Here is a 24,321-nt window from a genome sequence, read left to right as displayed (position 1 = left end):
TTTGTAAGTGCTTGTGCACTATGTTACTGGTGCGCGTCGGGTTTTGTACCCATGTAGTTTCTTTTTTTATTGTCGTTGGTTTTGAAATTAAACTGCTCCGGCTATTACCCATCTCTGCTCTCCTGCGTCTGACTTCACTGCCACCAGTTCCGCAACCCTTCCAGAATTCCACACCACCCATATGGAGTCAGCAGGAGCAAGTGCTACTGGTATAGGGGTCTAGGAGCGTGTCCTGGAGCAAGAGGCGATGATCCAACATCTCGGCGCCGCCATGGACCGCGTTGTCCAAACGATGGATCGCTGAGAGAGACAGGGAGTTCCTCCAGTGCCTCCCCCAGCACAACAGGGACCTCCACTACTCACTCCCCCTGCACCCGGTTCCAGTGGGATTCGCCTCACCCTCCCCGGGGAGTACGATGGGACGGCTGCCCGCTGCCAGGGTTTCCTGCTGCAGTTGGAGTTGGTTCCTCTTTCTTCTCGAAGAAGCTCAGCCCGGCGGAGCGAAACTATGACGTGAGGGACCGGGAGCTGTTGGCTGTCGTCAGGGCCTTGAAGGCGTGGAGACATTGGCTTGAGAGGGCTAAACACTCTTTTCTCATCTGGACTGACCACCGCAATCTGGAGTACATCCGGGCAGCGAGGAGACTGAACCCTCGCCAGGCAAGGTGGGCCATGTTTTTCACCCGTTTTGTGTTCACCCTTTCCTACAGACCAGGCTCCCAGAATGTGAAGGCAGACGCATTGTCCCGGCTGTATGACACAGAGGAGCGGCCCATGGATCCCACTCCCATACTCCCCACCTCCTGCCTGGTGGAGCCGGTAGTGTGGGAGCTGGACGCGGACATTGAGAAGGCGTTATGTGCAGAGCCCGCTCCCGTCCAGTGTCCCGCTGGGCGTCTGTACGTCTCGTCTGCTGTTCGTGACCGGTTGATCTATTGGGCCCACACGTCACCCTCCTTTGGTCATCCTGGGATCGGTTGGACAGTGCGCTGTTTGAGCGGGAGGTACTGGTGGCCTATCTTGGCTAAGGACGTGAGGGTTTATGTTTCCGCCTGCTCGGTGTGCGCTCAGTGCAAGGCTCCTAGGCACCTGCCCAGAGGGAAGCTACACCCCTTACCCGTTCCACAACGGCCTTGGTCGCACCTGTCGGTGGATTTTCTTACCGATCTCCCCCCTCACAGGGTAACACCGCAATCCTGGTCGTTGTGGATCGGTTCTCTAAGTCCTGTCGTCTCCTCCCTCTGCCCGGTCTCCCTACAGCCCTACAGACTGCGGAGGCCTTGTGTACGCACGTCTTCCGGCACTACAGGGTGCCTGAGGATATAGTGTCTGATCGAGGTCCCCAGTTCACATCTAGGGTCTGGAAGGCGTTCATGGAACGTCTGGGGGTCTCGATCAGCCTTTCTTCGGGGTTTCACCCCGAGAGTAATGGGCAGGTGGAGAAAGTAAACCAGGATGTGGGCAGGTTTCTGCGGTCTTATTGCCAGGACCGGCTGGGGGAGTGGGCGGCATTCGTGCCCTGGGCCAAGATGGCACAGAACTCGCTTCGCCACTCCTCCACTAACTTCTCTCCCTTCCAGTGCGTACTGGGGTGCCAGCCGGTTCTGGTGCCTTGGCATCAGAGTTAGACCGAGGCTCCTGCGGTGGACGACTGGTGCAGGCGCGTGGAGGAGACATGGGAAGCTGTCCGTCTTCACCTTCAGCGGGCCGTTCTGCGCCAAAAGGAGAACGCAGACCGTCACCGCAGTGAGGCCCTGGTGTTCGCACCGGGGGACCGGGTCTGGCTCTCAACCCGAAACCTGCCCCTCCGCCTGCCCTGCCGGAAGCTGGGTCCGCGGTTTGTCGCTGGAGGCTCCGGACTGTGGCCCCTCTGGAGGTTCCGGACTGTGGCCCATCTCTGGAGATTCCAGACTGTAGTCCGCCGTTGGAGGTTCCGGACTGTGGCCCGCCGTTGAAGGTTCCGGACTAGATTAAGGTTATACCGGGCAACTTTCATAAGGTCTGGATGCCTTATATGGAATACAGTCCGACAAAAGGAGTCTGTATTAAAAACACCTAATTAGCCTATCCCTAGTTGCTAGGCTGCTCAGTCCTAGCCTGGGGGTCTACCGTCCTGTGGGTTGTCACTCTGGGCTTGGCATAATACACCCAAAAGCAATAATGAATGTTTCAATAAGATCCTAAAGCTGAGTAGGGTGTGTTGGGTTGGGGCACTGCAGGGTGGTGGACCCATAGGGACAGGATGGGGCGACCCAGCAATATTGTGTGCAAGTAAAAAAAGCTCTACAATACTATTAGGCCTATGAGATTAATTATATGGAGGATGTGCTGTTTCTGTGTGTTAATGTATATGTGTAGTTGTATGTGTGTGTTTTTTAAACTTTTGTTTCCAAACCTTTCCAAAAATGTGGGATATTTTTTGGGGGGGGAGTTGAGGTATTGACTAGACTGGTGGGGGTCAGGCGTGCAGGTGGCTCGAGCTGGCTGGGAGTCTGGCTGAAATTTGATATAGAGGATGTCTTAATAAAGACAATCAAACCCACAAATGCTGATGCAGGCCAGTTTAATTGCTTCTTTAATCATCACAACAGTTTTCAGCTGTGCTAACAGAATTGCAAAAGGGTTTTCCAATGATCAATTAGCCTTTTAAAATGATAAACTTGGATTAGCTAACACAACATACCATTGGAGCACTGGAGTCATGGTTGCTGATAATGGGCCTCTGCCTCTGCCGTTTCCAGCTACAATAGTCATTTACAACATTAACAATGTCTGCACTGTATTTCTGATCAATTTGATGTTATTTTAATGGGGGAAAAAATGTGCTTTTCTTTCAAAAACAAGGACATTTCTAAGTGACCCCAAACTTTTGAGAGGTAGTGTATGTGTATATTTATTTCCTCTGTGTGTCTTTCTATGAATGTCTTACCTTCGTGTGTGTGTCTCTCTGCTCTGTCTCTAACAGTCCTGCCCTACTCGCCTTACTGGATCATCTCCACCGACTATGATAACTCAGCTCTAGTCTATTCCTGTACCGATGTCCTGCGTCTGTTCCACATGGACTTTGCCTGGATCCTGGGGGCGCACACGCACCCTCCCTCCCGCCGCCGTCGACAAAGCCAGGGAGATCTTCACAAGCAGCAACATTGATGTTAGCCGGATGGTCACTAGCAGGCAGCAGGGCTGTGACAGGACTCTTTGAGAGATGGAATAGAGTTTGATAGAGTAGATGGGAACTTAGTAGACTTTTCCCAGAGGGGAATTTTGTTTGCATCAACATAGTGGGGGGGAGGGGGGGGGGCGGTTGTTGTGACCTTATTTAAATGTTTATGTCAAACTAAAAACATGCGTATTCTCATTAGAGGCAGTAAAGTACAAGGAAATCAATATCATGTGAGCTTGATTGATCTTGGACAGATGTCTACTGCCACCATGTGGTATACTGTCAAAAGAGAATGCCTGATAAATGCAGTCTTAAAGGCCCAGTGCAGTCAAAAACCAACATTTTTTGTTTTATGCAGTTGCTTACTAAACATATTGGCACCCTTGCACTTTTCTTAAATAAATACCTTTTTTTTTTTTAAATAAGTGGACATTTAGTAAAGTAAAAGGTCTCCACACCTTGTTATTGGATTTTAAACATTGCAGAACCAATTACATTGTCAACTTTATTTTACTATTTTAATTTAGCAAATGAATACAAATGGGATGGACAAAAGCTAGTACTTGATTGCACAGCCTTGGCCAAGATAATTGCCAACAAATGCTTCTTATAGCCATCAATGAGCTTGCTTCACCTTTCGATTGGCAATTTGGCCCACTCTTCATCAGCAAACTGCTCTAATTCTTTCATGTTTGAGGGGTGCCCTTCATCAACTGCTGTTTTCAGCTCTCGCCATAGTTATGGATGTAATTCCGATCTCGTCTCTTCACTCCACAACAGAACAGTCAGACATTTCTTTAACCATTCCAGGGTGCTTTGTGTGGTTGTGGCTGTTGTCCTACTGGAAGACCCACAACCTTCAACAGAAAGATAGTTTTTGGACAATGGGTTTGCACTCCAAAACACTCCACCCAAAAACTATTTTTTGGTATTTGTTTCATGAGTCCATTGTTGACATAGTCCCTAACGGTTTTGCTTGTCAGCAATCAAGTTTTCAAGATATGAAACTTTAAAAATACAGAAATCATCCCTGTATGATAGATGTAAAATTGTGCAACTTAAACATCCTCTGCAAAAACATCAACATTTATTATATATTTCTTGAGTTATCTTAGATTCATTCTGGGGATTTTGAGGAAGTGAAATAGGCTTCCGTGTCTACAGTGTCTCATGGGGGACAAACATCATTAACCAAATGCGGAATCGGTCAGGAAATCTAGTTTTTCTTCTTCTTCGGGAATGGGTTGGCGGATCGCATCCAACTTACAGGTGCATACACTGCCACCTACTGTACTAAAGTGTGAGGCCAGTCATGGCCGACCTACATTAAATGATCTTAATTATTCCTGTTCCTAGAAGAAAAAATTAGTTCCAAACTAGTTCCAAACCACACCTAGTTCAGTTTCCCCCTCCCTATTCAGACCACTCCTGGACAGTCCTAGCAAAAGAAAAATTGCTCTTTGCTAAGAAGCTATTTTGCTTTATTTTTTAGGTACTAAATTGTTAGCCAGAAATGATTGATATTGAGATAAAAACAGCTTCATTGGACCTTTAATACGGACATCCCCCTACAGTGTTTTAATCCATCATATGGTCAAATTCAACATAGTCTTATACTCTGAAATACAATGTCAGTATAAATGTGCATGGGACTTCCATATAGCCTGTGCACACAGAGATATCCTGTATCTCTATTCTGTTGCATGCACGTTCCTTGTCTCCCCATCTGATATATTTGTAATGTGACACTGCATCAAACCAGCGACGGCACACAGCTAGTTAGCTAGCAAGGTAGTTTACTAAACATTCAAGTGTGAAAAAATACATTTGATTCATCTATGCCACTTAAAAGACCAATCAAACTCAACCATGATGAAGCCAGCAGTCGACAAGATATTCCCTGAAGGAGCTGGGTCATACGTGGATCTTGATGAGGTTTGCAAACATTTGTTTTGCTTCAGAATTGTTAGTTAGCCAACTATCTAGATGTACTCTGCATGAACTCACACAAGAAGTAACCAAGCTCTATTTGGTTGTTGTAGGACATTTTTAGTTAGCTGGAGACTAGATTTCAAATCACATTTATTTAATTAAGTCAGCCAGGTAGCTAGCTAGCTTCCAACACAGAACTGTTGTAGATTAATACAGCTAGCTAACGTTAGCTAGCTACAACACTAGCTAGCTAGCTATTGAAGTAGAACAATATACTTATTGTACATTGTCAAAGAGAAACAGAAATGTGGCTTCTGCTTTAACCCTCTGGAACACACTCACTTAAAGGTTGGAGCACAGCGTCAGTCTTAGTTCGGCAAACCTTGGCCAGTTTGAGTGCTTTGCTCAGGGGTACAACGGCAGTTTATGGCATCTGGGATTTGATACCAACAACAACCCTCTGAGAGGCCCGCTTCTCTAACTCGGCTACCTTCCCCCAAAATGTCTGCTTGTTGAGTTTCTCTATCAGCTTGTCACATGCTGCACTTTCAGACTTTTTCAATGGTAAGAAGAACACCTGTTAGGGTGAAAGAATACGTTTACCGCTCACATTGTAAATGTTGAAATATCTATACCAGGGGTGCACACTGTAGCAAACAGTTGCAAATCAAAAACTAGTTTCTATTTGCCAAATTCAGGTAGGTCCCTCCCTGTTTTCGTATGTTCTGTTTGATTCTGTTTGGTTTCTCGTGAATACACCCCAGGGGTAGGCCTATCCTATTAAAATATCCTATACAAGTACTGCTGGTCTGTTCTGACAGATAATGAATTGCTCCCACTTTGTGTCCTACATCTAAATCAGTTCTAGATCTGAGGAGAATAATTAAAACCAGCAGTGGAACTGGCTTCTAGGTCCACATTTTAGTGATGTCGTTTGATACCGGAGCTCCTGGGCATGCGTCGAAATCGATAGGCAGTTTACTTGGAAACAGTGTGCCGATGCCTGTATCACTGTATCAGAAGCATGTGATCAATGACGTTTGAAGCTTTGTTTCTTCAAACAACCACCTGATTGGTTTTGTATTGGTTTCAGTAGAAGATAAAAAGGCTACTCTGTGCACGCGCTACAGCGTGTGGGACGTCATCTACAATAATTTGGCTGCTCTAAATTATTTTAACCAGCAGGTGCCACTAGTCTACACCGTGTTGATCAAAGCCTCGTAATGAACCTATTTTCGACATAATTGGCTGGAAAGCCTCAATGCTTCAGGAACCCCTACGAGATTAGAAGTTTCCTGATCTATATAGCCTACTACCAGAGAAAGTGATGCTGCTGCATCCTTGTTTTTTACTATTTTGTTCAACTGTCTGCTTATTGGTCAGGTATCGGATCAGGGCCATAGCCACCTTTCTCCCGATAGGGCTTCCGCTGCTAAGAAAATTAGCATGATTCATAAAGGTACACTACATAGCCTTCATCCCAGTGAGCAAAACTGTTTGCAATGATGTCTTTGAGGCGTATTTTGTGTGACGTCATGGACAAGTTGTGTACTGACTATAAAAGTATGTTTTCCAGATGTCTTTTTTAGTGATCAGAAAAAAGGTATTTAATTGACCAGTTAAGAACCAAAATATGACATCCGAGAAAGGTATGTATGTATATACTGTATTCTAGTGAAGACCTATCCTATTTAACTATTGCTGTACATGTAATATTCTTCAAATACTACATATTCTATCCATATACTGTCCATATTGTCTACACATCCCATCACACATATACTCTGGACCCCGACATTGCTCGTCCTAATATTTCTTAATTCCATTCTTTTACTTTTTAGATTTGTGTGTATTGCTAGATATTAATGCACTGTTGGAGATAGGGACACAAGCATTTCACTAAACCTGCAATAACATTGCTAAATATGTGTATACGACCAATAACGATTTGAGTGACGTGTCACATTTTCTGAACTATCTAGACAAATAATTGATTTCCTCTCACTCTGAGCTATGGAGAAGGCATATTTAAACGGGACAGTCTAGCGATTTCAGCAATCGTGATTTCATCTCGGTGATTTAGAGCTCTCAACATGAAAAAATACTAAATAGTTTTGTAGAATTGAAGCACGACTACTTTCTCTTGGCACAGAGGGACGAAATCACTTTGTGTTGTAAAGTAAAGTTGTAACGAGTCTGCAGTAGGGCTGGGCGGCAAAGTTCCCTCAAAACTGTGCGCAGTAGCCAGAAATATCAGCTCACAGAGAGAAAGAAGCATGAGATTGAATTTCACTCAACTTTCTAGAGCGGTGGTCACCAACTGGTTGATCGGGATCGATCTCCAAGGCATTTCTAGTCAATTGTATTGATTCGAGATACCTGCCAAAAGGTTGAACGTACGTATCATTAGGATCGTCAGAAAATCCATACGTAAATTGTTATGATTGTAAGAAAAGCCATGCGTGAAACATGAAACGTAAATGTGAAATTTAATCTATGAATATACAAACAGCATGTTAAGATTACAGACCAACATTTTAGGCTTTGTAACGGCAGCCTTCCTCCTCTTCGTCTGAAGAGGAGGTGTAGCAGGGATCGGACCAAGACGCAGCGTAGTTAGTGCTCAACATGATTTAATGACAGACGATAACGTGAACACTTACAAAATACAAAAATAACAAACGTGGCAAACCGAAACAGTCCTCTCTGGTGAAATGAACACAAAGACAGGAAACAACCACCCACAAACCCCAACACAAAACAAGCCACCTAAATATGATTCCCAATCAGAGACAACACCAAACACCTGCCTCTGATTGAGAACCATATTAGGCCAAACATAGAAACAGACAAACTAGACACAACATAGAATGCCCACCCAGCTCACGTCCTGACCAACACTAAAACAAGTAAAACACACAAGAACTATGGTCAGAACGTGACAGGCTTGAACAAATCTTGTGTTGCAATGCAATAATACGTGCAATAATACCTTTTGGGGTTTTGGCAGTTTCATCTCACCAACAAACAAAAAAGTACACCCAAAGGCCTGTGAGGAGTGCTACACGAAAAAGTATAACACAGTATAAAAAAACGGAAGTCAGGGAAAATGGAAAGAGGTATCCTGCACATTAGCTCACAGGCCTCTAAATATAGCCTCAAATACATTTTTCAACAAATAGTTGATGAAGCCTGTGCAGTGGCTGATAGAGAAAACAGATCTGGCAATGAGAATATGCTATAGATAGTCTTGACCCTTTCGGATCCCTTGGCTATTTCACTCAGGACAGATTATAGCCAAGACTTAATCAATATTTTGTTTTGTCTCATTTATTGATATAGCCTCTGTGTGATGGGGTTTTGCAATGGAAATGGCTATAACAAGCCTACATACAGAGTGGAATTCACTAATACAACAGTCAAAATGCCTAATGTAAGGCTTACAGTCCATGCTCCCAAATACTTGAAAAAGTCTGATTAATTACGTTGCATGATCACCACAGTAGACCCACGCAGTTTTAAAAATAAATTCTGCAATTATATCTCCATGAAATAACACACAACAGGCATATACTGTGAGATTTCAAAACGTTTAAAACCATGACTAGAGAGAGACTGTCAACGAATACAGCAAACAGATGCTGTTTTTACGAGTGAGTTCATGTTTCTTACTCAGCACTGTCAACACCTTGTATTCAACACTTTTATAAGCCATAAAAAACACGTTCTTCCTATTTCCACTCAGCGCTACAAAAAGCACAGCAGCAGTAATGAATGAGTAGGAAAGTGTACCTATAGGCTTGTGTTGTTGTTATTATTAGCAGATTGGGTCGTTTTCAATATCAAGGAATATTTCACTTTCTCTGTTCATAGGAGTAACAGCATGTTTTGTGCACGAGGCAGAAATAATGCGGTGCGAGTCGAGTTTCGCCAGCTGGAAGACGGTGTCCCTTTTTGGTCAGTGTCAGTGGAGGAAAGGGAGAGCGGAGGGATGTGGAGAGGCGGAGCCTCAGTCTGCTGCTCTCTCCCTCCACTGAGACTGACCATCAGATGTAGTCACCATCAACTCAGTAAAATAAAAAATAAAAATGTTCACTCAGTTGTGCTTCACAAGTAATACAACTATGGATCTATTACCGGTGTGATCATATAGCCTTTGATTCAAAGTGATCCACAAAAGGTTAGTGACCACTGTTCTAGAGTTTTCCCTGTTAACACTATCAACGTTTCCCTTTACTGTGGCAATTGTGATCGAATCAACACAAGATTTGCAAGAGATTTGTTGTGGGCAGAACAAATCGGAGTAGGATTCTAGTGCATTGACATGCACTACTCAGCTAGTACTCTACACAGACCTGTGCTCCTATATGCAAATAGACCATTGCCATATGGATCTGTGTTTATAGCATGAGACAGGCTTGAATAAGCTAAGTAGCCAATAGGCAGAGGGTAGCATAATGTGTTTGTTTCTCTGTAATAGTGGTACGGGAATAATAATTCCTTTTATTTTGTAAAGTGGTTTCTTGCATCAAACAACACAACAACATTTCTAGTCACCTCCTTGTCTGAAGGACAAGTGGATAAACAGGCTCATGCCCTGCATGTTTTTTTTCTCCAAAAGTCTCATGGAATGTAGGCCTACATTGAACACCACATATTGGCTGCTATTGTAGGCTGAATGATAGAACAGCTCTTTCCATGTTAAAATGTTATGTGATGCATTTTCTCTATTGTTTTTGATGGTAGGCCACTCTGGTAGGCCTACTGTCACGTTCGTCGTCGTGAGGAGACCAAGGCGCAGCGTGATATGTATACATACTCTTTAATAAACGAAGAAACACTAAACAAACTAACAAACTAACATGACGCTATAAACAACGAGTGCTGACATGCAACTCCACATAGACAATAACCCACAAACCAAACCGGAAAATGGCAACCTAAATAGGATCCCCAATCAGAGACAATGATAAACAGCTGCCCCTGATTGGGAACCAATTCAGGCCACCATAGACCTACATATGCCTAGACTACACACACACACCTAGACATACAAAAAAAAAAAAGACATACAAAAAAAAAAATCATACCCACCCTCGTCACACCCTGACCTAACCAAAATAATACCGAAAACATAGAATACTAAGGTCATGGCGTGACAGTTAACAAGAAATGTGTGGAGTGGTTGAAAAACTAGTTTTAATGACTCCAACCTAAGTGTATGTAAACTGCCGACTTCAACTGTATATTGCCATTTTGCTCAAAGGTTGAGAAGTCCCTCCTAGACAGTTGCAGTCTCCATATGGTACATGGATATATATATATATATATATATATACATATATATATATATATATGTTATGTACCAACTTCTGAAAGATACTCCAGCCCCGAAGGGAGGACTATTTTAACATCATTGGATCATCAGATCCCCCAATGCCACTTATGTTGGGTTGAAAATGCGTCCATGCTTGAAAGAGCTTTAAGAGTTTTTACCCAATATGGCAACATATGTGAAGGCTGTAGAGAATAGAGGTCCAAATCCAGGCACAAAGTCCTTTGAGATGATTCAGGAGGCCGTTAAGGACCCTCTTATGACAGCAAAAAGGAATTTCATCTTGTCAGAGAGCAAAGAAGTGACACCATTCCTCACACGCTACCAGACCGATAAGCCCATGGTGCCATTTCTCTCTACAGACTTGTCCAAGCTGCTTAAGAGCTTACTGAGCAGATTCATTAAGCCAGACCTCATGAAAGAAGCGAAGACCCCTCAAAAACGTCTTGATGTCGAGGTGAGCCAGTAATCCAATCACATCGACTCCTCACAGGTCGACTTGGGCTTTGTTACTCAAAGAATTGTGAGAGACTTGTCCGCAGGGAAGAAAATTGGACAGAAAACATTGATGGACAGAAAACATTGATGGACTTCAAAATCGCATGCAAGAAGTGTATGATCACAACTGTTTACAAACTCATTGAGAAATCTCCATTTGTAACTAGTGCGCTGGGAGTCGGGAAGCAAGTTCAGGGATTGCATAATTTAATTAACAAATGAACAAAACGAGAAACACGAACAACGCGCAGACAGGAAACAGAAACAGAAACAATAACGCCTGGGGAAGTAACCAAAGGGAATGACATATAAAGGGAATGTAATCCGGGAAGTGATGGAGTCCAGGTGACGCACAGGTGCGCGTAACGATGGTGACAGGTGTGCGCCATAACGAGCAGCCTGGTGAGCTAGAGGCCGGAGAGGAAGCACAGTGACACCATTGAAGTACTCTCTGGTCTTACATCTTTCTTTCTTGGATCCAAGGGAAATGGCAGGCACAAATGGAAAGATGCTGTGTACAGCAAAATTGAAGAAAGCCCTGACCTACCTTGTAAATAGTCATCGGGTGAAGGAAGAAGATTGTGATGACATCATTCGACAACACTCACATTTGATTGATGACACTGTCCAGGCCCAACACTCAGAGTTTGTAAACTTTGATCCTGTCCAAGACAGCGTGGTCACATTTTTACATGAGTATATGTCAAAGGACAAAGAGCTCAGAAATCTATGGAGACTTTGCCGTCATCTCCTCTTACTGTCACACGGGCAATCCTCAGTAGAGCGCGGATTCTCCATCAATCGGCAGATTGAAGTGGAAAATTGGAAGAAAGATTCAAACGTAGCACAGAGATGTATAGTTGACCACATAAGAGCTGTGGGTGGCATACATAATGTGTGCATTGACAGACCGCCGCTAATGTCAAAGGCAGAGGTATGTGACACATCAAGAAGAACAGAGACAGAGAAGAATGGATGAGCAAAAAAACTGAAAGAGAAAAGACCTTATAGATTAAATAGATGAACTTAAAGGGAAGAAAAGAAGACTGACAGATGACATAAATGCTCTCGAAGACCTCAGCAGACAAATTTGCACTCAAAGCGGAGAGCACAGGCAACCTCACTCTTATTGCCAAGTCCAATAGCCTGAGAAAGGGTGGTAAAGATAGAAGATCACATGTTTTGTGTTCTTAAGCTGGTGCTAATGAAATAAATGAAGAGTTACTTAGCTCTTCAACTCTCTGTCTCTGTCGCTCAACTTACACAATATACTGTTTTGCTGTGTTGTGTTAGAGTAGGCAAGAGACCACATACAGTAGTCTGCCATCACTGTAACACAGCACAATTGAGAAGTGTTCACACATTCAAGCCTCTCTCTCTTTTTAATTGTATATATATATATATATATATATATATATATATATATATATATATATATATATATATACACACACAGTGGGGAGAAAAAGTATTGGATACACTGCCGATTTTGCAGGTTTTCCTTCTTACAAAGCATGTAGAGGTCTGTAATTTTTATCACAGGTACACTTCAACTGTGAGAGACGGAATCTAAAACAAAAATCCAGAAAATCACATTGTATGATTTTTAAGTAATTAATTTGCATTTAGATTCCGTCTCTCACAGTTGAAGTGTACCTATGATAAAAAAGACCTCTACATGCTTTGTAAGTAGGAAAACCTGCAAAATCGGCAGTGTATCAAATACTTGTTCTCCCCACTGTATATACTGTACTCGATACCATCTACTGCATCTTGCCTATGCCGTTCTGTACCATCACTCATTCATATATCTTTATGTACATATTCTTTATCCCTTTACACTTGTGTGTATAAGGTAGTAGTTGTGGAATTGTTAGGTTAGATTACTCGTTGGTTATTACTGCATTGTCGGAACTAGAAGCACAAGCATTTCGCTACACTCGCATTAACATCTGCTAACCATGTGTATGTGACAAATACAATTTGATTTGATTTGATTATACTACTAGCTGTCTAGTCTGTTTTATAAATGTGCAATGAACATAAAACACAATTATATAAGGAATTGGCAACTCATTCTCATTCTGAGAAATAAGGTAAGCCACTTGATTTCAACATCTGTACAAAGTGGACAGGCTAACGCGCTGTTCAAACTTTTGGAGATGGACAGAAGGGTGTGTTCATAACAATTCAACTGTTCTACCTTCTTACCAAGCAAATATATCCAAGTTGGCTAAACTTGAAATATAAAGATTAGCTGGCTACTCACTAGCACGTGGGCTTGTGTTTGAGAGATTATGAGACCTGTGTTCATTTTCTATATCTGCTACAAGAAGTTAGTCATTATTAGTGAATGTGCATTATGCATGGTTCTAGTTAAATTTGTAACAAAAATGGCATTTTCATAGACAGACTTGAAAGTCATATCAGTGATTATTGCAAAAAAGAAGGGTAAACTGTTTTGATAAAATAATCTAATTATTATTGGTTCTTATGGTTGCAGAAGGCTTCAGAACAGCCTCCGTTCATTGGGGCATGGACTCCATAGGGATACTTGCCTATGTTGACTCCAATGCCTCCCAGAGTTGTTTCAAGTTGGCTGGATGTCCTTGGGGTGGTGGACCATTCTTGATAGGGCTCCCGAGTGGCGCAGCGGTCTAAGACACTGCATCTCAGTGCAAGAGATGTCACTACAGTCCCTGGTTTGAATCGAGGCTGTATCACATCCGGCCGTGATTGGGAGTCCCATAGGGCGGTGCACAATTGGCCCAGTGTCGTCTGGGGTTTGGCCAGGGTAGGCCGTCATTGTAAATAAGAATTTGGTCTTAACTGACTTGCCTAGTTAAATAAAGGTTAAATAAAAATGCACAAGGGAAACTGTTGAGCATGAAAACCCAGCAGTGTTGCAGTTCTTGACACGCTCAAACCGGTGCCCCTGGCCCCTACTACCATACCCCATTAAAATGCACTTAAATATTTTGTCTTTCCCATTCACCCTCTGAATGGCACCCATACACAAACCATGTCAGATAATGTTTGTATGGATTGAGCCTATGCATGTTTGTACAGAGCTATACGATCAACCTCTGACCTCACAAACCGTACACAGACGCACAGGAAGGGCACACAAACATCCCAGAATGTCCTTCACTTTTTACCAGGGTGCACTTCTCTGACCCACTACTCTCTGAGAAAATGCCTGTTAGAACTGATCATTTGTGTCAATTCAATATAAACCGGATTCTTCTAAATGTATTTTTTTTTTTTCTCCACAGATTTTGAAGGCCTTTTTGATGACGACAGTGAGGAAGATTATGGATGTAGTTATTTTTGTGGAATTTGTGAATTTGTTGATTGAATAAACAAGTGGATGCGCAAATATACTGTACTGTACATGTAAATCTTTTTCCCCTTCATTTTTTGGGACTATCTGGCAAACCAGCTATTTCAGCTCTAATGACATATAATTTCCATTCAGCCAAATAGGGGTGCTATTTCTAGTTTTTGTTTTTCATTGCTACTGCTAGCACCAGATGTTGCAAGATTCGTAAAAAAATCCAGGCATTCTACTATATGTTGGAATGTTAAAATGATGAGTTGCTGTCATGCTCATGTAGATTCAATGGACTTCCATGCTGGATTGTAAATTACTGTCTCTCTCAGAACACCTGTTCGTTGGGCATTTAGAATGTAATTATATATGAGATGATCCCTGAGACTTGGATGCAGTCGCCCCCTAAAACATACTGCAGATGGCAGATGATGAATGGGGCTCCGCAAAGAATCACTTAAATTATTTGTAATGACACAAATAAGTATGTTAATAATAGCTTATATCGGATATGGGCACAGTGGGGCTTGATGGATACATATAGTAGATTTAGATGGATATCCTGTGTGATTTTGGTCTCCGGAGTTTACATAAATGTTAAGGAGAAAAATGTGTATATACACTATGTATACAAAAGTATGTGGACATCCCATCAAATTAGTGGATTCGGCTACTTCAGCCACACCCATTGCTGACAGGTGTATAAAATCAAGCACACAGCCACGCAATCTCCATAGACAAACATTGGCAGTAGAATGGCCTTACTGAAGAGCTCAGTGACTTTCAACATGGCACCGTCATAGGATGCCACCTTTCCAACAAGTCAGTTTGTCAAATGTCTTCCCTGCTAGAGTTGCCCCAGTCAACTGTAAGTGTTGTTATTGTGAAGTGGAAACCTCTAGGAGCAACAATGGCTCAGCCGCGAAGTGGTAGGCCACACAAGCTCACAGAACGGGACAGCCGAGTGCTGAAGTGCGTAAAAATCGTCTGTCCTTGGTTGCAACACTCATTACCAAGTTCCAAACTGCCTCTGGAAGCAACGTCAGTACAATAACTGTTTGTCGGGAGCTGAAATGGGTTTCCATGGCCGAGCAGCCACACACAAGCATAAGATCACCATGCGCAATGCCAAGTGTCGACTGGAATGGTGTAACGTTCGCCGCCATTGGACTCTGGAGCAGTGGAAACGCACTCTCTGGAGTGATGAATCACACTTCAACATCTGGCAGTCCGACGGACAAATCTGGGTTTGGCGGATCCCGGGAGAACGCTACCTGCCCGAATGCATAGTGCCAACTGTAAAGTTTGGTGGATAAGGAATAATGATCTGGTTCGGGCAAGGCCCCTTAGTTCCAGTGAAGGGAAATCTTTATGCTACAACATACAATGACATTCTAGACAATTCTGTGCTTTCAACTTTGTGGCAACAGTTTGGGGAAGGCCCTTTCCTGTTTCAGCATAACAATGCCCCCTTGCACAAAGCGAGGTCCAAACAGAAATGGTTTGTCGAGATTGGTGAGGAAGAACTTGACTGGCCTGCACAGAGCCCTGTCCTCAAACCCAACAAACACCTTTGGGATGAATTGGAACGCAGACTGCGAGCCAGGCCTAATCACCCAATATCAGTGCCCGACCTCACTAATGCTCTTGTGGCTGAATGGCAAGTTCCCACAGCAAATTTTCATCATCTAGTGGAAAGCCTTCCCAGAAGAGTGGAGGCTTAATATTAATGCCTATGATTTTGGAATGAGATGTTCGACGAGCAGATGTTCTCATACTTTTGGTCATGTAGTGTGTATATATACTGTTGTCAGGTCCAATATTATTGGCAACCTTGATAGAGATGAACAAAAAAGATGATACTGAACTATAAAAATGGGGAAAGTATATTATTTTATACAAATACATTAGGGGAAAAAATATTTTGTTCAACAAGTAATAAAAATAAATCTAAATGATAGGGGTCAAAATAATTGGCACCCCTGTTTTCAATATATTTTGTATGAGATTGGAGTACACATGGGGATGGATCTTGGCCCATTCCTCCATACAGAAACTTTCCAGATCCTTCCTTGTGGATGTTGATGTGTGCTTGGGTTTATTGTCTTGATGGAAGATCCACTTCCGGCCAAGTTTCCACCTCCTGGCAGAGGCAACCAGGTTCTTGGCTAAAATGTCCTGATACTGGGTAAAGTATGATGCCATTAACCTTAACAAGGGCCCCAGAACCAGTGGAAGCAAAACATCCCATGAACTTCAAAGATCCACCACCATAGTTTAGAATAGGTATAGGGTTCTTTTCTGCATATGACCCCTATCTTTTTGAGAGAAAAAAAGTATTACTTGTTAAACAAAATCTTGATTTAAAAAAAATTGTATTAGTATAAAATAATATAGTTAACTTTTTTTATCCTACACTATAGCTCAGTGTTTGTATTTATTGTATAGTATTTTTTGCTAATCTTTTTCAAGGGTGCCAATCCTTTTGGACTTGACTGTATGTATGTATGTATGTATGTATGTATGTATGTATGTATGTATGTATGTATGTATGTACTGTATGTATATATATATACAGTACGAGTCAAAAGTTTAGACACACCTACTCATTCATGATTTTTTCTTCTTTAAAAAAAAAATCTACATTGTAGAATAATCCTGAAGACATCAAACCTATAAAATAACACATATGGAATCATGTAGTTAACAAAAAAAGTGTTAAAGAAATCTAAATATATTTTATATTTGAGATTCTTCAAAGTAGCCACCCTTTGCCTTGATGACAGCTTTGCACACTCTTGGCATTATCTCAACCAGCTTCATGAGGTAGTCACCTGGAATGCATTTCAATTAACAGGTGTGCCTTGTTAAAAGTTAATTTGGGGAATTTGTTTCCTTCTTAATGCGTTTGAGCCAATCAGTTGTGTTGTGACAAGGTAGGGGTGACATACAGAAGATAGCCCTATTTGGTAAAAGACCAAGTCCATATTATGGCAAGAACAGCTCAATAAGCAAAGAGAAACTACAGTCCATCATTACTTTAAGACAAGAAGGTCAGTCAATGCGGAAAATGTAAAGAACTTCAAAAGTTTCTTCAAGTGCAGTCGCAAAAACCATCAAGCGCTATGATGAAACTGGCTCTAATGAGGACTGCCACAGGAAAGGAAGACCCAGAGTTACCTCTGCTGCAGAGGACAAGTTTATTAGAGTTACCAGCCTCAGAAATTGCAGCCCAAATAAATGCTTCACAGTGTTCAAGTAACAGAAACATCTCAACATCAACTGTTCAGAGACTGTGTGAATCAGGCATTCATGGTCAAATTGCTGCAAAGAAACCATTGCTAAAGGACACCAATAAAAAGAAGAGACTGGCTTGGGCCAGGAAACACGAGCAATAGACATAAGACCGGTGGAAATCTGTGCTTGGTCTGATGAGTCCAAATGTGAGATTTTTGGAGTAGGTGAACGGGTGATCTCTGCATGTGTGGTTCCCACCGTGAAGCATGGAGGAGGAGGTGTGATGGTGTGGGGGTGCTTTGCTGGTGACACTGTCAGTGATTTATTTAGAATCCAAGGCACACTTAACCAGCATGGCTACCACAGCATTCTGCAGCAATACGTCATCCCATCTGGTTTGCACTTAGTGGGACCATCATTTGTTTTTCAACAGGACAATGACCCAACACACCTCCAGGCTGTGTAAGGGCTATTTGACCAATAAGGTGTGATGGAGTGCTCCTACTGTACTGTGATTTATTGCATAGGACACATTTAGATGTTCCAGATCCGGAATGGAATCTTTCCTGACCTTAGAATGAACCGTTTTCCTGACCACAAATATACTTTTTTAAATCAAGTATGAATGACGACGGGTCTGTTCAGGAGGGTGCAGAACACAGAACATTATAGAACATTCAATGTACTGTGTAGAATAGATGATTGTCTGCAATGTAGCCGAGATGATCATGACGCCTCTAATCATTACATTTCTAGCTGCACATTTCAGAATGTTTCACTTCATTGACTACACCCCAATGTCTTCTTCTCCTGTTGGTGGTATGTAGTTCAACATACGAACATGCAAGAGAACACAGATGAAAAACTTCTTACTGTACATGAAAGTGGAGGTAGGGCCTCATAATCTTTACAGCAAGGGTCTGTTTTTTAATGATTTTCTTTTCTCCACGAGTGGTATGAAACCGCTTTATGGGCTTTGCACACATATCACTTGCCATGAATTTTCCAAGAATATAAAACGTTGACATATTTATATTATGGTACTATTAACTTATAGTTATTTTCAAGGCAACTGGTTCATTGACCTATGTAAAATGCATCCTTTAAGGGGAATATTGAGCGTGTAATGTTTTCACTTAGCTGATTATCCATATTCTATACTATATACTATGCAAATGTGGAATAGCCCTTTTTACGCACTCTATGTAGAAAAACATTTGCTCATGAATGGTTTATGGAGCATCTACGAAGGCCTTCCGTAGGGTCATTATAGGCTTCATAAAGCCTTTCAAGTTGATTCCAATGAGACCAGTGGAATTGAGTTGGCTCTACGTGGCATTTCCCCCAGGCACCAGTCAGAGCTGAGTTGGCAGTGTGCTAGTAAAGGCCTCTACTTGGACAGCAGTCGCCGTCTTCATTAGTGTTTCCAGGAAATACAGTGTAAGAGGAAAGATGGTGCAGTGGGATATATAGGACTGGCTAATGACTAGGGCTGTCTCTACAAACCTGCCGGAGACACAGCACATAGAGGTATATACTAGTAGAAAGTGTGCTAGATGTAAGGCCGAGTGAGGGACCTTTACGTTGTATTAACCAGAGGTTTACTGGTTTTAGGGTTTACTGGGAGAATCATGCTGCCCGAATCAGCTCCAAGATCCATAATAATGGCCATTCTATCCAAAGACATTGCTGGTTGATTGTTATTGGGAGCAATCCAGATGCCTCACATCTTAACCCTAAATTCCAAATCGGTGTCAATAAATAAGCTATACATCAAAATTACACCCCGTTAATCCGTTTTTTATCCAGGGGTCTCGTGCGGTTAATTACAGGCCCCCTATTGGTCAGTCAGCCAGCGGTGAAAGAGCCAATCCTGGAGTGCGTAACAGCATGCTCGAGCCATACGACATGCCTTTTGTTTTTAATGATCAAGAGGCTCTTTAAAAATGTTACCCTGCGCTCCTCTCCCATACAGGGGAGCAGAGAGGTAGGGTGTACACACAGCTCGGTTAGCTACACCCACTAAACCAATCAACCCAGATAGCCACTGGCTCCTTGAGGCCATCCCAGGAAGGCAGAACTTCAGTTGAACAACAGGTAAGTCATGGATCACAACGCTTATGATGTGATGATTACAACAAAACGAAGTGCTCATAAATGTGTAATGTATGCTAATGTATACTTTATATACAGTTCATCTAAATGGTTTACATCAGCATGGTTAAAGCTAGGCTTATTTTGCACCAAGTTATTTGTATGATATGTTAGTGTCAGTCTGTAACAACATGCAGAGTTTACTTTTGAGAATCTTCAATGATTCAGTTGTTGGTTTGGGAGGAAAGCTGAAGATGGATTTTCATTATAACAGATAAATAAGTAACGTTAGATTCTGTCAAGTCAATCCCTCTATCAGTGGTAAAGCCAATAGCCGGAATACATTGGATATCAGTACATTTACATGTTCTAAGTTCAAAATCCTTTGAAGACTTTAAAAATAAGAGAAACTATGGTCTAGTCTGACCTCGTTGAGAAGTTACTGGCCATCAGTGCTCTACGATTAGTGCAATGCTCCAAGTTCAGCTGTCGTCAATGTTCAACCTTGATAGAACAACCAAATTAAAATGATAGTTTTAATTATTGACCCTTGACAGGACCACTACTTGGGCCTGAATAAACAAGTTTATGAATGTACATGACCGTACACAAGTAGACATTTTGTGCGGTAGGGGAGCCGTTCGGTACTTGCAAACCATTGTTAAATGGTGCAGGGCGTGCTGAAAGGAGAACACCATTGTTACATTTTATAATAACTTTTGAATAAGCCATTAGAAATGCTTAGAAATCTTTGTATAAATGTTTAATACAAATTGCATATATGATGTTATAAATGAATTGGGAACGCTTAAATGCTTATACGTGTTTATAAATGTTCACAAATTAGGACATTTTCATTTATTATGTTCTTTAATGCTTATTCATGAAAATGTGTATAAAGCTTCACCCATTTTAGCATGGTCAGGAACAACTTCCACCCTCTCAATTGTTCCTTAAAAAGACTGAATATTCCCAACTTTGCCCGCAGGAAACAGATCAAGCAGAAAATGGCACGGACAGGAAGACTAATGTTTTCCCTCATATACACCGGAATTATTGTAGTGTTATTGCCAGGTGAGTGACACGTCTGTGCTCTAGCACTTTCTGTTTTGATTTGATTTGATTAGGATCCCCATTAGCCAACGCCAATGGCAACAGCTAGTCATACTGGGGATCCGACATAATGACAAATATTACAATTCACATACATTTAAAAACATTAACATGTAGTGTGTGTGCATCTATCAGTTACACATACATGTCAGTAAATACACACAACAAGTAGGTCTTGGGGGAGAGGTGTTGTACCATGAGGTGTTGCTTTATAAGTGGGAGATGGGAGTTCCATGCAATCACGGCTCTGTATATTACTGTACTGTTTCTGAAAGACATGCTTGACTGATTGTCTGACTAAAATGAAAAAAATAGATCACTTTATATCAGTCACTTTACTGTTGACTGCAATGTAGAGTAGATTATAATCCATACCACAAATGGATGTTAGTACACAACAGTTTATTTTCAACGTCACTCAAATGACGGGCTGTTCCTACACACGAGATAAAACCAATGCATGTACTGTAGATGACAACTTGCCAGCCATCGGGGCATAACATACAACTTCTTATGTGTATCAGAACTTTTTCGCAACCCCACCATAAAAATACATAAAGTACATCTCTGATGCCTTGGACCTGCGCTTTAGCATCATTAGTAAAGGTACCGCAGACGTCACCCCACAACTGAACAGGGGCGTTGTTCCACAACTGAACAGGGGCTGACGGGGCGTTGTTCCCTTCTGCCGTAAACTTCTGAAGGGAAACCCCTGGTGCTTTTAATGTATAGAGACACGGTGCACAGAACATCGGAACATGTTCCACTCCTAAACATCTTAGTTTACAGTAGAGGTTTAATTGGGAGGGATGGAGTGAGGGGGGCCTTTTGGGCATGCTGCCCAATGCTCTTTGTAGTTTTACCGTTTCCACTGACTTCTAGTGGAACCCCATGCAGTAGCACACAAACTCAGGCCCTTCAATCCTGTTCAAAGTGACTGGAGTGTGGGTGTGTGCGTGTGGGGGGGGGTTTATGTATTTATGTTGGAAGGGTGTGTCTAGGTGTGTGTATGTGTGAATATGTATGTTCTGATGTGTCTGTGCGCATGCATGCATTAGCGTGTGTGCGTATGTGTGCCTGCAGCCGTGTGTGTTTAGGTTAATCGGGAAAATGCTGCCTAGGCTGTACCTCTAAGGGTCGTCTCCTGCCGTGCACTGCCAGGGGTCGATTAGCAGAGCCAGCATTTTACCTCATTTGGGGGACACAACATCTGGTTCCTGTCGACTCATGTCCCTACTGTTGTTTTACAGAGTTTCTGGGGGCCAGCCCGGTGAGGCAGAATGCGAAGAAGGAGGGTGAGTGAGGGGGACTGGTTTGTAGGGGACATCAAGGGGAACATGGATATTAGCATGCATACTACTGGACAGTATGTCATATCAAAATATTTTCAGACATTAACAGCAAACTCACTTACTGTGATATTTATATGCAAGTACACACATCCTTACAGTACATACACAAATACTCAGTCATGTACTCACACATACTTGTGTACTGGTGTTTCTTTACTCTAATATGGCACTTTTTGAGTCCACATTCTCTTCGTAATATGTTTTTCTCTCTTGTTTCAGCATCTGCAGTATCCAGTGATGTCCGCAGCAAGAGGAGTCTTACCGTTCCCGTTCCTGTCCTCAAGCGTCTTCCTGACTTCTGGGGATGGTACAAATTCTTCATGGATACTGGTAACCAGGAAGGAGTGAGTGGCAAACATTCCACAATCATTTTTGTTTTTAGAGAATGTACTTTTGGTTTGACACCTACCTTTTATAGTCATCCTCCACACACACTTCACTTCGTTCACTTGTAGATAAAGCGGCACTTTCTGCCTCCCGTACCATCTTCATTGGCCCGTATTAACAGTCTTGATTGAGCTTTCCTTGCACAATGTAATAGTCAAAAAAGTGAACTTCAACCATCCGGCATTCCAGGCAGGCTCAATCAAACATAACATTTGAACGAAGGTCTGGATCTGATGGGAGTCTTGTCTTTCCCCTGTCTTCACCCTATAGGTAGAGCATCTGGACAAGATGTACATGATCTACCTGCAGAACAAGCACCGTTCTGAGGAGGGCCCCACCTTCACCCATTACCTCACCCACCTCAGTGCTATCTACAAGATTTGCGCCGACTCCGACGACCCAGAGTGCATCGCCGAGTCCACCAGCAAGCCCAAGGCCAAGGTGGTGATGCCCGTGCCTGTCAAGACCACCACAGTCAAAGTATGCAACCCTTATATCGACCCCTACTGCCCCTTCCCCATGATCCCTAAGATTGCCGCCCCAGCCATGATCAAGGCCGCCCCAGTGCCTGTCCTGACCCCCCTCCTGCCGCACCCTCAGAAGACCCCCACAGGGTTCTACTACTATGCCCCAGTCCTGGAGCCCTTCCTCACCGCAGAGCAGAAGACGGAGCTGCTGCGCATCTGCAACCCTGACGACCACGAGTGTCTGCAGTACCACTTGCGTGCCGCCTATGGCTATAGGCCCGCTCCTGGACCCGCCCCGTCCTACGCCGCCCTGGGCTGCGATCCCACCGAGGACCCCTACTGCCGGCCAAAGCTGGTGAAAAAGGCCCCCTCCAGCTTCTACCACATGTACCCCACCTGCGACCCGGCCACCGACCCCCTGTGCATGGCTAGCATAGCGGCCCCATCTCCCGCTGCCAAGGAAGCCCCTAAGGAGCAGCAATGCAACCCCCTCTTCGACAAGGGCTGCAACCCCCTCACTGCCACCAAGTTGGCCAGCCTCACCAAGCCCGTCCTGGAGTACACACCCAAAGACAAGCCGGCGCCCGGCCCTCTGGCGTGTGACCCGCGCTACGACCCATTCTGCCTGCTAGGTGCCGCCGCTGCCCTCCGTAAGGCTCCCCCAATGCTGCCCCAGTACCAGATTCACTCCCGCCTGGGTGTCCTTGGGAAGACCAAGGAGGGCCATGACTGCTACGTGCACTACGATAAGGGCTGCACACCCTTGGAGGCCAGTGATGAACCCAACGCCCCCGTCGCACCCCAATGCCACCCCTATGACTTTACCTGCAATGGAATGTCTGCCCCTTCTCCCCTCACCGCTGAGGCCGACAAGCCCAAGAGTGGCGTGATCCTGCCCGATCCTGACTGTGACCCCGAGTACGACTACAGCTGCCGCCTGCGTCGTGCTGAGGATGCCTCCGCCGCAGCGGAACCAGCAGCCAAGGAGCCCAAGGATGAGCCAGTGCAGCAGGATGCTGCCCCCGAGTATGCCGTCCCACAGTTTGAAGACTTCCTCAGAAGCTACATGGCCATGGATCAGTACAGGAAGAAGTAAAAAAAAAAAAAAATTCAACTAGATGCTATATCTAAATCGCTAGAACTGGAGGAAAGTGATGCAAGTTCATATGTTATACATACACACACTCAGGTGCTAACATATCTCCAATGGTCAAATACTGCTAAAGCAGGACGACTAGGGTCCTATCAACAGAAAAATCCATACCTGCAATAGTGAATCAGATTCGCTCAGTTACAGTGCCTGAAGGTGTATTATTTTACCGTCTGTGATATATGTGGGGAACCCAACATGAGTCCCTCTAAGGTTTATGGTCCCATAGAAGACTATGTGAAAGGTGTGCATTAAATACTAT

The 24,321-nt window shown here is 43.3% G+C and overlaps 1 protein-coding gene across 1 annotated transcript; it reads left to right on the top strand.

Moving 5' to 3' along the window:
- Window positions 1–774: 774 nt before the first annotated feature.
- Window positions 775–24,005, top strand: LOC120056243. Its single transcript, XM_039004493.1, has 5 exons — window positions 775–859; window positions 2,966–3,109; window positions 21,954–21,998; window positions 22,275–22,399; window positions 22,713–24,005. The coding sequence occupies exons 1-5, from the start codon at window positions 775–777 to the stop codon at window positions 24,003–24,005; spliced, it is 1,692 nt and encodes a 563-aa protein (XP_038860421.1).
- Window positions 24,006–24,321: the final 316 nt, after the last annotated feature.

The sequence above is a fragment of the Salvelinus namaycush genome, chromosome 11, assembly GCF_016432855.1.
Source record: "Salvelinus namaycush isolate Seneca chromosome 11, SaNama_1.0, whole genome shotgun sequence".
NCBI classification, from domain to species: Eukaryota; Metazoa; Chordata; class Actinopteri; order Salmoniformes; family Salmonidae; genus Salvelinus; species Salvelinus namaycush.
The sequence above is the reverse complement of the archived record's forward strand: the minus strand, read 5'-3'. Positions and strand labels throughout refer to the sequence as shown.